We start from the raw sequence: 17,911 nt of genomic DNA on the forward strand, positions 1-17,911 counted from the left end.
GAAATTTCTTATATAAAAAATCTACATCACAGTACCGATACATTTTTGAAACTTTTTCATATGCAGAATATATAGTTCTTGAAGTGCTTGAACATAGCTGATGGAAATATCTCAGATGTTGACTTTATGTGGAGTGATGAGGAAGATGGAGATGTAAGAAAAATATCCATATTTAAAACTATATAAAGTCAAATGACTAGCTTCCGGCCAAACGAACATATGGATTTGACTTAAATCTAAAGCGTAACTTGAATATGAATATTTTTTTTTACACAAATGCATCGCTTCGCTTCAGAAGGCCTTTATTTACCCCCCAGAGCTGCATGGAGCACTTTTATCATGGATGGATGCACTTTTATGGGCTTTCAAAACAGAAACAACCATTCACTGCCATTATAAAGCTTGGAAGCCAGGACATTTTTTTAATATAACTCCGATTGTATTCGTCTGAAAGAAGAACGATGTCATATACACCTAGGATGGCTTGAGGGTGAGTAAATCATGGGTTATTTAAAAAAATTTGGGTGAACTATCCCTTTATCGGTATAATACACACAAAAATTATATTTGTCATCACTTACTCATCCTCATGTTGTTCTAAATCTGTGTGAGTTTCTTTATTCTGCTGAACACAAAAGAAGATATTTTAAAGAATGTCGGTAACTAGAATGTTGACAGTAGCCATTGACTTCCATAATATTTTTTCCTACTATAGCCTATATTTTCCTTACAACTACATATTATATTATTATGATATAATATTATCATTATTAATAATTATTTTGAAAATTATGATAATATTTTGCAGTAATGTATCCATATAGATATTACAGTACAATACCGTATAATTAATTACAGCAAAAGCAGAACAAATGACGAAATACAGTAAAAATATAGTAAAGTACTATTTGGTAGTTTACAGTACTGATCTTGTGTACTGTAAAGTGAATTACAGTAGTTACTGGAAATCGAAATACAGTAACTTGCTGGCAACCGTGCTGCCAGTAATGTACTGTAGAAATACAAGAAAATCGTTAACAGAGAAATTGTTTCAAAGATGCACACAGGAAATTACTCTAACATGAATGCATTGATTGATTTTGATTGGTTTATTTTTTTATGAATAAACAAATGAGCGATCTATAAAGCAAACGTTTTTGACCTTGAGAAAAAGCTTTAAGTATATACTAACAATTTTTATGTTTATTATTTAATTTTATGTTGGTACATTTTTGTGAAGTACACCTGTTTTGTTTAAAAAAATTACAATTAAAGCTAAACATTTTTTTTTTTTTTTGTCTCATTTATAGAAGCCTCGTGAGCTGGGAAAATGTACTTTTATATTTTTCTGAAACTTTAAACATAATTCAGGTCTGAAGGGGTTAACGGATGGGCAAGACTCGCTATGCTACCCCGGCAGATCCGCCCCTAACCTCTTTTTCGGACTCGTCGACGACACCACAGTTGCTCTCCAGGCCTGCAGGTGGCGGTATGACGTCAGCGAGCTCATAAGCCTCCCTTCTTCTCACTGTGCTCTTGCGCGTCTCTGACCTCTGGATACTGAGTGCGGTCCTGAAGTCCGGCGAAATGGTTCCTCCAGTGCAAGTGTCGCCGCTGATTAAGGTTTGTCTTTACAAATCCATCATTCAAGATGTGTATTACTCGATTTAAACGAAGAATGGCGTCTATCTTTCCCTCCTTCTGTCAGAGCGGGCTGTGATGTTTTGACGTCTGTTAAAATGGCCGTCACGATACTACCTTCCTTCTCTGTTAATAAAAACAAAATTACTGATATTAATGAGATTTATTTTGTCTTTCAGACGGCCAGATGGTCTGCATTGCTTGTTGGCATTATCTATGGAAAGCGCAGATATGGTAAGAACAAGCAAGTTGATCTGAAACAGTGAGACAGGTGTTCAAATGACATTCAGTGGACAGAAGGACCTTTAAATCATTCATAAAACATTAACAGTGTTTATATACATACATGCATGCACTCCCTTTTAACAGATTGCTTGTGGAAGTAGCATGTTTTAGAGGTTCATTCTTTCATTTTTAAGTTTATCAATTCTAGTCTAGAGTGCATGTCTTTGTAGGTCTGAACTACATTTATTGGTTTAATTAAAAAATATATATACAGGAATGAAAGTTGGTGGCCAAAATGGTGCTAAAAGTTTTAAAATGTTTACACACTTAGTTAAAAAAGCTTTTCTTTATCTCCAGATAATCTGAAACCAATCGCAGAGGAGGAGAGGAGAATAGAAGAGGAGGAGAAGAAGGTGCGAGAGGAGAAGGAACGCATTGCTAAACAAATAGCAGAAGGTAAGGTTTCACCTTAACATTTTAATAGTGATTCTTCTGCAAATTCATCAGGTGGATATTGGAATTGCTTGCTCATTTGGTCATCCTGACTTTTTTTTTTCTTTTCTTTTTTGTATTCAACAGCTAGTGAGGACACGATCCTGAAATGAGCTGGCCAAAATGTCGGGTTTTATCGTGTCATTGTAAAAAATCTTGTTATCTGACTGGATAACTAATGATGCTTGTATTCTGCCATTTTGATTTTACAGTGCCCATTTCACACCTTTCAATGTTTTCTCTAATAGGTTATGCCAGACTAATACCTGTTTTTGTGAAATAATCACTGAGTACATGCAAATATGTGTGTATGACCTTGTATAAATTTCCTCTGATATGACCACTGGTTTGTTCTTTAATTGAAGAATCTTTGATTACAACATGATACAGATGTAGTCCATGCAATGTTAAATATACACTGAATCAGAGTTTCACTTTGGTAAACATCCCCACCAATATTTATTAATAAACTGTTGATCCCTATTTCTTTGTTTAATTTTGATGTATAAAAATAATTGATATGTCCAGGTGGTTCAAACTATGAACTGAGACAGCAGCAATTTTAAATTAAACAATCATTCTTCTGGGAAATCCTGTAAATAAAACTTCAGGTTATTAAAAAAATCATACAGTCAAGGTCCATTCAAACATTAACCAATCCATTTTTATCCCAGATGGCATATGCCTGTGGACTGTCTTTTATGCACACTGAACAAGCCCTAATCTGATTGGCTGGCTTTATGCAACTTCAGTTAGTAGGGTGCACAGACTTGTATAAGTCTGCTGGTTAAATAGTTGTTTTCAAGTTGTGTGCTTTTTACAAACTAGTTACTGTATTTGCCAAAGATAGATTAGTGCTATCAAATATTTGATACTGAAGAGTTTCGTTTGAGGAACTTTATGTTGGTCAAGCCAATCTCATCTTGTGTTTATGAGTGTTTGTTGGTTAAAATAAGATATAATGTATGTGGACAGTTATTTTAGTGTCATTGAGATACTAAGTTTTTGTTCATATTTTGGTTAGTCCACCAAAAAATGGTGAATTTCATTCATCTTTAGAACACAAATGAAGATTGCTTTGGGTTACTTTATGTCTTTACTAACTTTCTGGGGCTTGAAAGTAGTAGCTGCATAGCTGTCAATGGAGGCACAGAAAGCTCTCAGATTTCATCAAAAAGATCGTCTTTTTTTTTCTTCCGAAGATGAACAAAGGCCTTACGGGTTTGAAACAACATGAGGGTGAGTAAATGATGACAATTTTCATTTTTGGGTGAACTATCCCTTTAACTATAATAACCCTGGTGGACAGTCAAAAGTCTGGCTGATCAAGACTACCGGTTCTCTGAATATTTCTCTGTGACAGAATATTCTCCATTTCTTCCCCAGTAATCCACGGCTCTCACTCTGTAGTAACCCTTGACCTCCAGACTCTCTGTGCAGGGGAAAAACACAAGCAGGTCAACAGAATATGGATCAGTGCTTGAAGTCATACATTTTGATTTCAACTGAATTCATACCTGGAGAAAACGTGAAGTATGTGAAAATAGTGTCTCTGTGATTAATCTTCTGGAAAGTGGTTTCATCTTTGGAAAATTCCACTTCGTATGTCTTTATACACCTACAAATGACATGCAGATTACATTTATAGTTTGAATGAACTAGTTTGATGAACTCACTGCTGTACTTAAACAGTTCTTACTTGGTGCCGATGCAGTGATCCTTCCAAATGATCAGAACTTGTCCTTTGGTGACGGTGATGAAACGCACCCCGTTCACCTGCAGAACGATAACTGCAATATTAAAACCAAACCACAAGGTTTCTAAATCTCTGCAAAGAATAACATGCACCTGGAATGCAGAAGTTTTGCAATCATACTTAAATTAATTTCATGCACAGACAGACACAATTTTGGGGCGTAGGTGAACAGCAGATGCTATAAATTCACTCCACATCATGACTTCAACATTACACGATATTAAACTCAAGGGCAGGTCCAAAACCTGGAAAATGGTGCCTTTACTAAGCTTCATGAGGTGCATCCTGGGATGCTTTTAAACAGTATTAATGGAGTTCACATATACATAAACATAATTTATATTTGTCTACAAAACTAATTTCAAGTATTTCAGCATCAGCCTTCAGATCAAAATGTTTTTAAAATCATGAGAAACAAATTCAGTTAAGTGTGACTGGTAGTGTAACCTTTTGGTGTCAGATGCGTTTAATGAGAGAGCTGTGATGTCAATGTTATGTCAAGTTGCCACTAACCTGGTTGGGCTTTTCTTTAGACTGGGCACATACGTGTACGAGCAGCACTGAGGGGACGGGAAGGATTGTCTTTAGCGTCAGAGAGCCATCGGATGGGACCGGCAGAGGTCCATCGGTTTGTGGGTCCTACGACATACACATTCATTTAAATACTCATTTTTTTCCACTCTTGGCGTGTAATTTTGATGTTTTATGTAGATATGTATGTAAAATATGCTGCAAAACCAGCTCATTTTGAAACCATAAAGGTTATGAAGTCGCAATCATGCGCTCATTAGCATATGGCCAGCCACACTGTGAAAAAGTATTTTTCGAAGATGTACAGTAGTAGCCAAAAGTTGATGTCCAGCCTAGGAAAATTCACATCTTCACTTTTTATTCAAATATTATAAAAGATGAGGTAAAGATTTTGTAATTGTGCTTGGAGTCAATGAAACAAATCAAATTGTACTGACATAATTTTTAGTCATTAAAAGAAATGAAAAACACTTGCAAAACCAAGAGAGAACCAACGAAATATTAATAACTGATTATGTTGTAGTCAATGTATGCTTTTTCCTGTGAGCTATGTTTGTTTGTTTTTGGCTAATAAAACCTGTAGTTTGCCTTTTTTTTGCTAAATAATTGTCAGATAAATACCATAACCAACTTTAGTGTTTTGTTCTCCCCTCATATTTAAAAACATAAAATATTTTCCTGATATTTTGATGGTTTAATTGAACTTGTAGGGTCATTAAAAACAAATAGCCCGTCCGGATATCACTTTTGGCCACTATAGTAAATAAAAAATTGTTATTGGAGTATGTTTTACTGAAAATTACTATTTCAGGCTTTTCTACTTCAAAATTTCTGATTTAAGTCAGTGTGTTACTTGCCGTTTCTATGTAATTATTTGTGAAATTCACTAGCAATTTTAATAAAAAAAAAAAAAGAGTGAAAATTGTTTCTACATCTTTTTTTCCTTCAGTGCATATGAAAAACATACAGAAGTCTTGCACAGTAGCAAAAACCGCTTTTGTCCAAGAAACCAGTAACATTATAAGCAAACTTCCTGGAAGTCATCAATAAAAGTGTGTGTTATGAAGGAGTGTGCATGTGTGTGTGTTGAACCTCTTGGCTCCGCAGCGTTTTGAACTGCTGTGCAGTGGGATAGTCAGGGCTGCCCATGCTCTCCCACAGTTTAAATGGGTTTGTCACGTTATTATCCATGTAGTGTGTCACATACATCAGACCTGCAAACACAGACAGGATAGAACTATAAATACAAGCATATTTTGTATTTTTGTTATACACAATACACAGTTTCAAAGCAGCTTTAAAAAAAATCATGAAGTTAATGGTTATAATATCTTAAAGTCGCATTTAGCAGATGAGAGCTGTGCGATAATATAGTTTACATTTTTCAACGATATAAACGATGAAGTTGAGATTTGCTATATAGTATGTCACCCTACATGAGTATACTGTATGTATGCGGATAAAGTTGGACATACTTATAATATACAAATTTATATGTACTGTAGAGCTGTGCGATAATTTAGGTTGCATTTTACAATGATACAAACAATTATGCAGCTGAAATTTGCTGTATAGTATAATGAATAATGTAAGTCTACTGTATATGTGTGTAAAATGGGATGTAGCCTACTATATATCAAACTTTTAATATATCGCTGGGCGATAATATAGTTTACATTTTCCAAAGATATACAGAATCGAGCAGATATGATTCGCTATATAGTACACACAGTTTAACGTGAAGGGTAAGGGTAAGGTTGGGTATACTTATAATAGTTGTTTGTAATAATTAGTATTAATTATTAAATTGTTAATTCATTCGAATTATTAATTCGTTATATTATGATATTGAGTTATGAAACCTGTGAATTTTGTTCAATTTGGTGTAGTGACAAGCCTAAGTTCTATTCAATTCTACATTCTTGAGCAAATACACTCACCTAAAGGATTATTAGGAACACCATACTAATACTGTGTTTGACCCCCTTTCGCCTTCAGAACTGCCTTAATTCTACGTGGCATTGATTCAACAAGGAGCTGAAAGCATTCTTTAGAAATGTTGGCCCATATTGATAGGATAGCATCTTGCAGTTGATGGAGATTTGTGGGATGCACATCCAGGGCACGAAGCTCTTGTTCCACCACATCCCAAAGATGCTCTATTGGGTTGAGATCTGGTGACTGTGTGGGCCATTTTAGTACAGTGAACTCATTGTCATGTTCAAGAAACCAATTTGAAATGATTCGAGCTTTGTGACATGGTGCATTATCCTGCTGGAAGTAGCCATCAGAGGATGGGTACATGGTGGTTATAAAGGGATGGACATGGTCAGAAACAATGCTCAGGTAGGCCGTGGCATTTAAACAATGCCCAATTGGCACTAAGGGGCCTAAAGTGTGCCAAGAAAACATCCCCCACACCATTACACCACCACCACCAGCCTGCACAGTGGTAACAAGGCATGATGGATCCATGTTCTCATTCTGTTTACGCCAAATTCTGACTCTACCATCTGAATGTCTCAACAGAAATCGAGACTCATCAGACCAGGCAACATTTTTCCAGTCTTCAACTGTCCAATTTTGGTGAGCTCGTGCAAATTGTAGCCTCTTTTTCCTATTTGTAGTGGAGATGAGTGGTACCCGGTGGGGTCTTCTGCTGTTGTAGCCCATCCGCCTCAAGGTTGTGCGTGTTGTGGCTTCACAAATGCTTTGCTGCATACCTCGGTTGTAACGAGTGGTTATTTCAGTCAAAGTTGCTCTTCTATCAGCTTGAATCAGTCGGCCCATTCTCCTCTGACCTCTAGCATCAACAAGGCATTTTCGCCCACAGGACTGCCGCATACTGGATGTTTTTCCCTTTTCACACCATTCTTTGTAAACCCTAGAAATGGTTGTGCGTGAAAATCCCAGTAACTGAGCAGATTGTGAAATACTCAGACCGGCCCGTCTGGCACCAACAACCATGCCACGCTCAAAATTGCTTAAATCACCTTTCTTTCCCATTCTGACATTCAGTTTGGAGTTCAGGAGATTGTCTTGACCAGGACCACACCCCTAAATGCATTGAAGCAGCTGCCATGTGACTGGTTGATTAGATAATTGCATTAATGAGAAATTGAACAGGTGTTCCTAATAATCCTTTAGGTGAGTGTATAACAGAAATGCATTGTATTTTTATTGCATAGGGAGGTCTTTTGTGATCACTGACCCACACGTTGAGGGATTCCAGTGAGGCGCAGACTGATGATGTCAGCGGTGGAGGAGGTCTGGTTATCTCTGCTGTTGTACAGCAGGACGGTGGTCTGCCAGCTATCGGCTGTGAACCGCACCTGAGGGACGTGAACGGTGGCCAACACACCCACTGACGAATTCACAGTCAACACCTCAGCCAGCACCTGAGTCTCGCCTGAGGAACAGAACATGAATATGAGATTATCACAAACTCTCGTAAATGCCACTGTGTTTATCTGCAGTGCAGGTTTCTGTCATTTCATAGATGCCACAAATGCATAATCAACAGCAAAGTCAAACAATTCGGAACAATTATACTCTATGTGATATACAGTAGTAGTGGGCGATATAAGCATTTATACCAAATTTATTTCTTTTTATTAAACATAATACTGAATTTGGTTAAATATAATATTTTGGTCAATATATCACAATATAGACTTGCGATGCACCGAAATGAAATCTTTACCGAAACACTTAACCCGAAATTAGGTTTTAATTTAGCTGAAAACCAACACTAAAGTATTGTTTATTTAATTTTGGGCAGCTGAACTCTTTATGCTATTCAGGGTGTTGTGTTTTCAGGTGATAAACTAAACAAGTCGTAGTAAAGTTCTTCCTCAAATTTGTTCAATGTCACTGTTTCGCTCCATGGTTTCGGCACTCCTAAACTATTTTGAAAAAAATTCAGCCAAATATTTTCAGATGCCAAAATTGCGGTGCATCACTAATATACACATTTTTATAGCAAAGTAATTTAAATACTCGGATGAACATATTAAACAAATGAAAATAAAAAAAATTACATATTAAAGTAACACAAAATATTATACAATTATTATATAAATATATATAGAATTACAAATTATTTTATATAAATATATTAGTAACACTTTACAATTAGGTTTCATTAGTTAACTACATGAACAATACTTCTGCAGCATCTATATTCATTTCAATTAATACATTATTAAAATCAAAGGTTATATTTGTTAACATTAGTTAATGCACTGTGAATTACCATAAACAAGCAATGAACAACTGGATTTTTTATTAATTAATGTTAATAAAGATTAATAAATACAGTAACAAATGTATTGCTGATTGTTAGATCATGTTAGTTAATACATTAACTAATGTTAACAAATGAAACCTTATTGTAAAGTGTTACCAATACATTATATGCAAACATTTTTATATTTATGTTTAAATAGAATATTGAATTATATTAATATTTTGGTCAATATATCACAATATCCATATTTTTATAGAAAAGTAGCACTTTTTTTTTATCTACATGGCATTCTTTCTTCTAAGCTTTGAAATGCATTTGCCATGATTCAATAGAACTTCTTTAGCTAATTATACAGTTTGACATTCTTAACTGTTATAACACCCACTAACACTGATGATTCATTATAAGCGTTCATTACCTAACAATGCCAACAGGCCCATCACAGTCAGGACAGGTTTCCGCAGAAACTGCACGTGAGGCGGGTTTGTGTTGTTGATCTGGAATCGAGCGGTGAGCGTGCGCTGGGTAAACGGGTGTGGGTGGTAACTAAGGAAAGCATTGTCGTTGCTAAGCAGCGTGTAGTTGACGGTACTGTTCTGGTCCGCGATGAGCAGGTTCTGATGCTGTGAGATGACCTACAACACCAGACGCATGAAAGGAGACTGTAATACTACACCAAATATACTTAGACTCACTAAACTAACAAGCTTTAACGAATCATAGAAAAGAAAGCAAATCATTTAAGAAATTAAAATATAGACCCCATTAGAAATAGGTCGAAAAAGTTTAATTGTGATTATTTTCTGAAAATAGTAATATATATATGATCATAATAACAATAATTATGTATATATTATCATTATTATTATTATGATAATCATAATAAAATAATTATTAACAACTATTAGTTAGTTATCTCATGATTTCTGTTTTATTTTGATTAATTGGTCATACCTACTATTAGCTACTGGCCATTTAAAATTTTCATCTGTCTTGCTCCAACTTTGTTTTAATAGGAAATACATCAGCTTAGGAAAGACCATTTTATTTGTCAAACCATTTAAAGTAGTTTTTGCTATTAAGGAATGGGCTCAGGACAATACGATGTCCTCATGTAAATCACATTTAGATATGCCCTACTGAGTGATCACAGAAAAACACAGCTGGTGAAATGAGATATTAGAGCGAGAGCAGAGAAACACAGCACTCTCGTGTACCTTAACCACCATGGCTGCATAGGTGACATCCGCTCTCCAGCTGAGCGGTTTGTTCCAGCCAACCAGCGGATCAGCCTCGTCATTGTAGATCGGTACAGAACCGAACTGTGGGAACCGCTGCTGGACCTCGCGTACAGTGGCCACTTCCTGCTGCAGGATGGGCAGCGAGCTTCCACCTCCCTGAAAAACAAAGAAATACATACTACAAATAATCAAAAACCTAATTATTTTACAAATTTATCTGAAGCTACTTGCAGTACACTTATTACAGGAACAAGATCAAAGTCAACATGCAAAACTATCTCTACACATTTTACTTCGGTTCTAGTATATAATGTGATATTCAACAAGGACAAATTTAGGTCAGGACTTGATTTCACATGGTATATTTGCGTTTTATTATCACTTATTACACGGGTCTCTGAAATGCTTGATTCTGATTGGGCAGTCGTGTGACGTTAATTCCCTGATAATGACAGTTATCACCAGCAGCAACCCTGTATAATTTCACATTTATGCATTTTGCAAATGCTGTTATTAAAAGAGACTTGCATTCATTTTTATCAGTTCTTGCTTTTGAGGCAAACACATCCACATCTTTCATGTCTCTCATATCACAAAAGTAACGAGCTCTCTCTCGTATCATTTTGTGTCTCAGTTATTAACTTGTCACAAGACCAGTTTCTAAGGTCTAGGCGCAGGAAAGGAGGGAAACAAAAATGAGACCTGTTCATCCGTCTAGGCTCAAATCTGTACCTTTTTTCTTTGCTGAAGCTTTGTGCTTAATGATGAGATGATCAAATTTTCCCACTCAAATCAATATTTGTTGTCTGATTATATGTGGCAAGCAGCCATGTAGTGTGTGCATCTGGGTTCTGATCATGCTGTCAGAGATTATTTTGCGGCTGGATGAACATTATTCCCTTACTTATCATAAACTCTCATGTACCTTCTTGTGTAGTGCGATGTAGTCTAGCCGTACGCCGGTCTCTCCAGTAAAGTAGTTTGTGCCGTTGTAACAGTGCTGCAGCATCTCCCAGCAGTACGGCGAGCGGGGTGGAGAATGACAGGAGTCTCCCGGACCCCCGAACTTCAGGACTGGGCTCGCTGCACGAAGGCCCTCAGAGCAGGCATCGTAATAGTTTAGAAACCCTGGAGGAGTGGAGCGGGAAAAATTCACTGTCACCACAATGAGGCTGGTAGATTGCCCTCAGCAAAACCACTCATTCTTCTATATGGTAGCATTAAATTAAAACTTGTCAGACACGTTCTTGTTTTGTCCACACCACAAAGGCGCATAATTTCTGTGCTCGAGAACAACATGTGGAGAAATACAACACATAAACATAGACGGCGATATATAAATCCAGAGAGGACTTACATTGCAGCATTTGTTGTCACGTTATATGACGAACAGATTGAATTTAGCTTGACCAAATCTGCTTGACGCATGAGAACAAACTGAAGCTCAAACGTGATGCGTAACACAAGAATGAACCTCACTGGTTCTCACACGTCAAGCGAACAAGCTGGAGCTTCCGTTTACCACAACTGATGTGTGAGTTTATGAATGTTAAGATGTGAATAAAAGCCTAAATTCAATCAGTTCATCATATAAAGTGATCAAGACTCTTCAGTAAATTTGGACTAAACCGCTCATATGGATTAGTTTTACGATCTCTTTATGAACTTTTTGAAGCATCAAAGTGGTAGCTGCGTAGCTGTCAATGGAAGGACAGAAAGCTCTCAGATTTCATCAAAAAGATCTTCATTTGTGTTCCGAAGATGAACGAAAGTCTTACGGGTTTGGGGGAACTATCCATTTAAAGTTTTCCCCAAAATACAGACATAAACATAGACCCTGGTTCAGTTTGGTGCAAATTACATATGTCTGTTTCAACATGGTACAATAAAATTGTTGACTTCCAGATCTTCCAAAAAAATATAGCTGCAATTACAGGGCCTGAGGTTATATACCCGCAAGACACGGTCCCAATGGATCTCAAGACAATTTTAAAGGTTGGGCAACTTGGGACTATTATTAACTTGCATTGTGGGATGTTCAAAGAACAGAGCAAGATATGCAATGCAACATACGTGACTGTCAGAAGACTAATCAAAATAAATGCTGCTAAAAATACAAGGGTAAAAAAATCTATGAATCTAGATTTTAAGAATCTAGGAACATTTTGTTTCTAGTCCATTTGGATCAAAACTTATAAGCAGAAATGACAGTGTTTTGGCTCAGACAACAAAAAATATATATTAGACTGTACCTTGGATTGACACAGTGATGTTGTCAAAGTCGTGGTTGTTCGGCTCATTCCACGTCTCGAAGTTCCACTGAGAGACAAAGCTGAGGCCATATTTCTCTGCACACATATAAAACAGCAGGAACACACACAGCTTCGTGGTAAACACAAAGGTTCAAACTGCACAACAAGTGCTTCCTGATCCATCATCACGATCTAAAACATTACAGCTTCACTCTTATACTCACCTATGTATCTTTTGGCGATCAAATAGACCAAATTTCTCCATTCAGTAACTTGTCTTTTGTCTTCAAAGTTGCTGAAGGTGTTGGACACACTGCCCATCAGTTCAAACCCTTTAAAAAGAAGCAATCCTCCTTGACACAATGCAAAGTTTTTAAAATAACCCTATTGGTAGCAGCCTAATCCTACATTATGCAAGCACAGATTTTACTGTAATATTCAGAATTTGAAAAACAATGTTTGAAATCTTAGTCCTACTTAGTCAAGAAATAATGCAGAATAATTCACAATCTTGTGCTCTGTATGTGTCTGTTGCATTACATACCCGGCTGCAGTCCATTCTGCCAGAGAAGGTCAATCAGCTGGTCTAAGTGAGTGAAGTTGTAGTGATATTCTCCACTGTTAACTCTACACAAACATCAGAGACAAAAAATATTAGTACTACAGTAAACTAGTTTACATGGAGATGCATGGATAATATAAAAAATGCATTTAAGTAAAGATTATTCAATTCAATTCAATTCAAATTTATTTGTATAGCGCTTTTCACAATACATATACATATTTTTTCAAAGCAGCTTTACAGAAAGTGCATTTCAGAAATGTACATAGAAAATTAAAGTTAGTTAATCATGTATTAATTTAGGGCATAACATCGCTGGCGTTGAGTCGTCTCTTCACAGGCGTCGAGTCGTCTCTTTATTTGTTGATGCACAAACAGAAAATTAGATAGTATGTCAAAAGCAGATTCCAAGAGAGAAAAGATAATATTAAAGTAGGTTTTATAGCATTTAGATTTTATTTACTTCATTTACTTCATCCCCTGAAAACTAATGAAATCTTGGTCACACTTTACAATAAGATTTCATTTGTTAACATTGATTATATTAGTTAACATTAACTAACAATGAACAATACTTCTACAGCATCTATTAATCTTAGTCAATGAGAATTTTGATATTTACTAATACATTTTTAAAGTTTAAATTTGTGTTTGCACTGTGAACAAACATGAAGAAACAATGCCCAGTTAAATTTGTACTACCTAACGTTAAAAATATGCTTTAAGAATATATTGCTCATTTTAAGCTCATGCATTAACAAATGTTAACAAATATTGTAGTGTTACTGAAATCTTTGACAAGCAATAGACATCTGCACCATAAATGCTTGATAACGTAAATATTGCACCTTAAACATTAACTGTAAATCATTTGAATTTTATCTTAAACCTTTGAATTTAAATGTGACCCAGATGTTTTTAGGCAAAAAATAATAATCAGAGCTTACTAGCGAGGTAAAAGATTTTTAATGAGAGAGAGATGCATATGCATATTACATATTATTATCAATCTTAATGTTTGCATATTTACATACACAAACTGAGTATGTTATATATGAAAATATTTCACATTCACCAAACAGAAGACGAGAAAGTCTGACTCTGGGAATATGGAGTGACTGACCGTGCGGACACCAGCTCCAGCATCCAGTGTATCCGCACCTGCTGGATTCCTCTGTGTGGCACAGAGCCGATCAACGCCAGATTCATCTGCTGGTCTGGACTGAGATCGTACAGGTGTGCATCAGTGTGTGGCTGTGGAGGGCTGCAAAAACAGGACACAAAGGTGAACGATGTGCTTATTCATATTTATTTACCCAGTAAAACAATTACATAGACAATGTTTTCCTGGAAATGCTGGGGTAGATGTCACTAACAAAAGAGTACAACAATTATAATGGTATTATCACACGTTATTTATTCATTCATTCTTTCTTTCATTTATTTGTTAAATAAGGTAAGAGTTTGGGCATGTATCATAGTACTACTACTACTACTACTAGTTTACTACTACTTCTTTGTTTTGAGTATAATGTAAACACTGTGATGTATGAATATGTAATCATGCAGTGCTATGGTTTCCCTTAAAGAAGTAACTTAAAGTGATTATATCAGAAGGTAATATCATGATAATTAATATACCATGCATATTTAAATGGCAATCCAATGTCCAAAGTAGTACCATGGTACTAACATCATTTTATACTCTTGTACCACGATATTATTAGTAAAGGTTTGGGTTCAACATTACAGTTTTATCCTACCAGAATCCAGTGCTTCTCCAAAAGTGCTTCAAGTTTCGTAGCCGCTTGTCAACATTCACTTGAACCTCCACAGATGAAGATATAACAGACTGCAGCTGTTTTATCATCAGGACTGATATAAACACTGTCCATGTGAACGAACTGTGTTTACATCTATGCATGTTGCTGATGTCACTTTGTGAACACACACGTTCACTTTACGTGTCGGTCACTTAACAACTTCATAGACATATTATCTTATGTTTAAAAAATATTCTCCCCAACTTCTGTGCTCATAAGATGTACGAGTCTCCATCTGCTCTCTTCAGAAAAGTTGGTGCACTGACGTCAATGAAGTGCGACTTGTGTTTTTGTGTCGACAGCTGAATGTCGCTGCCAACTGGTCTAAATGTGAAATGCCTTCAATGAATGAAGGGCAATGAAAAATACCTTTTTTAGGTCTACACTGCATTTTTATAAGCCTATAGTACAGTATAATATAGTATAGTGACAATACAGTAGCCCAAACAATATACACACTCATTTTTATAAGCCTAGTACAGTAGTATAGTGACAATATAGTAGCCCAAACAATATACACACTCACTTTTATAGATAGTACAGTATAATATAGTATAGTGACAATATAGTAGGCCAAACAACACACTCATTTTTATAAGCCTATAGTACAGTATAATATAGTATAGTGACAATATAGTAGGCCAAACAACACACTCATTTTTATAAGCATATAGTACAGTATAATATGGTATAGTGACAATATAGTAGCCCAAACAATATACACACTCATTTTTATAAGCCTACAGTACAGTATAATATAGTATAGTGACAATATAGTAGCCCAAACAATATACACACTCATTTTTATAAGCCTACAGTACAGTATAATATAGTATAGTGAAAATATAGTAGCCCAAACAATATAGGCTACACACCCATTTTTATAGGCCTATAGTACAGTATAATATAGTATAGTGACAATATAGTAGGCCAAACAACACACTCATTTTTATAAGCATATAATATGGTATAGTGACAATATAGTAGCCCAAACAATATACACACTCAAGCTAAATGTTTAAATATACTTGTGTCCTAATGTAAAACTCATTCAAGGGTGTTAAACAAAATGTTACTTTATTTTATTTTATCAGTCTTTCTTTGCTTGTTTGTTTTTTAAAGCATCTGAAACAGCGTGACTTTTAGGATAAAAAAAAAAAAGATGTGGGTTGTTTTTATTATGATCAATGGGTTTAAATTGGCAAATGTTATTCTAAGAGGCAAGGCTGACATATGTATATATGCCTAGCACATTTATTACATTTATAGAATATATGCATAATATTTATATGCATAATATAGAAAGAAGAAATAATGTAAAAAAAAAATCATATAAGACCATTTAAAAATGAATGAAAATAAAGGAACAAAAAATAATCACAACATAAAAAGTTGCATTCAAAAGAATTATAATAAAAGTAGATTAAGACATAACAATGTTTTATAGATTGCAACTACTATACAGCTAAAGCAGAATGTATAAGATAAAATCAAACAATAAAAAAGTCCCATCCTTTTGTTTTAACTCTTTTCATCTGTCACTCATCCATCTTCTTATGAGGATTCACAGGCTGAAAGTATAGGTTAGCCTGTGGGCCGAGGAAAGCAGAGATCTGATTAACAATTTGCAGAGATTCGCATTAACAGTTTGTCCTACACAACCAGCTCTTACCTTAGTTTTTCCTCCAATATATCTGTAATAATATATTATATATATATATATATATATATATATAAAAAAAAACACAGGTGCTGTTAAAGAAACAGATAAAAGTATCAAATTTGCATTTATGTCCTACAACCTGCTAATAAAACTCTTACCTTCTGTGAACACTTGAAGTGAAGTTCCCTCAGATCAGAGTAGATGATTTAAAGGCCTCCTAGTTTTGTAAGATTTCGGATTCATCCAATCAGCGATGGTTTTCTTTCTTTCTCATTTCCCCCTAAATTGCAGAATGTCTCAATATTAAACACCATTACCGCTAAAAACTCCCATATAATTAAGGTTATTGGTTTCCAAATGTGTTTTAACATCAATATTATGATGCAATGTTTGTAGTGCAACATGTCTCCGTATGTTACGCAAGTGGCTTTTCCTTATATTGAGGAAAAATCTAAGATATGAGACACAAACAAGATCAAATGACTGAGAAATAGAGGAAAACACCCAGAAAACCCTCTTTTAAACACATGAAATCAAATGTTACGTTAAATATATTTTTATTTTTATTTGAGAAAAACCATAGCTGAAGAAGTTTCATTGTCCCTTGAAATGTAAGATGCAAAATTAAAATGCACAAGTATGTGATTATGTTCATTAATGGATTTGCTATTTCTAAGAAAGTATATTAATATGGTTCTTACGCATGTTATTTTAGGCCAGACACTCAGTTTTTTACAGTCTATGGTTTTATACTAAAGCTATAATGTTTGCTAATGTATAAGTTACATTATTTATAATAATAATATATTTTTGATTATGGACCAAAAGTCTGTCTAGCAAGATAAAATTAAAAATTATGGAGCGACCAATCCATGATTATAATGGCAAGCGGTTCACTTTGCAGGTCAGAATCAGCTATGACAACCCTAATCTTGGTTTTCAGTCTCCTGCATGTCTGAGTCTGGCTGTTCCTGTGAGTTGAAAATATGATTACAATGTAAATATGAAATAAATAATGCTAATTGTTTAAAGGATTATGTCTGTTGGAAATAGGTGGAGAAATAAATTTGGATTAATAAATGCAAATAAATGCAGTTAATTGACCTTTCTATTCATCAAATAATCCTAAAAAAAAGTATCACTATTTCCACAAAAATATGAGGCAGTGGTTTTCAACATTGATAATAATAAGAAATGTTACCTGAGCAGCAAATCAGCATACTAGAATGATTTCTGAAGGATCATGTGACACTGAAGACTGGAGTAATGAAGCTTTGCCATCACAGGAATAAATTACATTTGAACATGTGCTAAAATGGAAATTATTATTTGTATTAATCTCACAATATTACTGTTTTTTTGCGATCATGGTTCATTTTTACTCCCCTTTGCAATTTCAGCTAGTAATGTTGAGACTAAATATAGGTAATACCTTTTCATTTGAATAAACAATCAAAAGCGAGTCATATGAATGAG

At 35.1% G+C, this 17,911-nt stretch overlaps 2 protein-coding genes across 2 annotated transcripts; one reads left to right on the forward strand and one right to left on the reverse strand.

Moving 5' to 3' along the window:
• Positions 1-1,457: 1,457 nt before the first annotated feature.
• On the forward strand, positions 1,458-2,841 carry atp5meb (ATP synthase membrane subunit eb). The gene is made up of 4 exons (XM_084413339.1): positions 1,458-1,623; positions 1,821-1,875; positions 2,224-2,322; positions 2,446-2,841. Exons 1-4 carry the CDS (start codon positions 1,588-1,590, stop codon positions 2,469-2,471), a joined length of 216 nt encoding a protein of 71 aa, XP_084269465.1. The 5' UTR covers positions 1,458-1,587; the 3' UTR covers positions 2,472-2,841.
• On the reverse strand, positions 2,696-15,035 carry idua (alpha-L-iduronidase). The gene is made up of 14 exons (XM_084413338.1): positions 14,713-15,035; positions 14,073-14,213; positions 12,932-13,014; positions 12,612-12,719; positions 12,388-12,483; positions 11,061-11,263; positions 10,112-10,291; positions 9,313-9,529; positions 7,857-8,054; positions 5,738-5,859; positions 4,628-4,753; positions 4,058-4,134; positions 3,876-3,976; positions 2,696-3,790 (listed from the first exon to the last, which is right to left on the reverse strand). The coding sequence occupies exons 1-14, from the start codon at positions 14,871-14,873 to the stop codon at positions 3,690-3,692; spliced, it is 1,914 nt and encodes a 637-aa protein (XP_084269464.1). The 5' UTR covers positions 14,874-15,035; the 3' UTR covers positions 2,696-3,689.
• Positions 15,036-17,911: the final 2,876 nt, after the last annotated feature.

This window comes from Rutilus rutilus (assembly GCF_951802725.1).
Source record: "Rutilus rutilus genome assembly, chromosome: 7".
Taxonomy (NCBI): Eukaryota; Metazoa; Chordata; class Actinopteri; order Cypriniformes; family Leuciscidae; genus Rutilus; species Rutilus rutilus.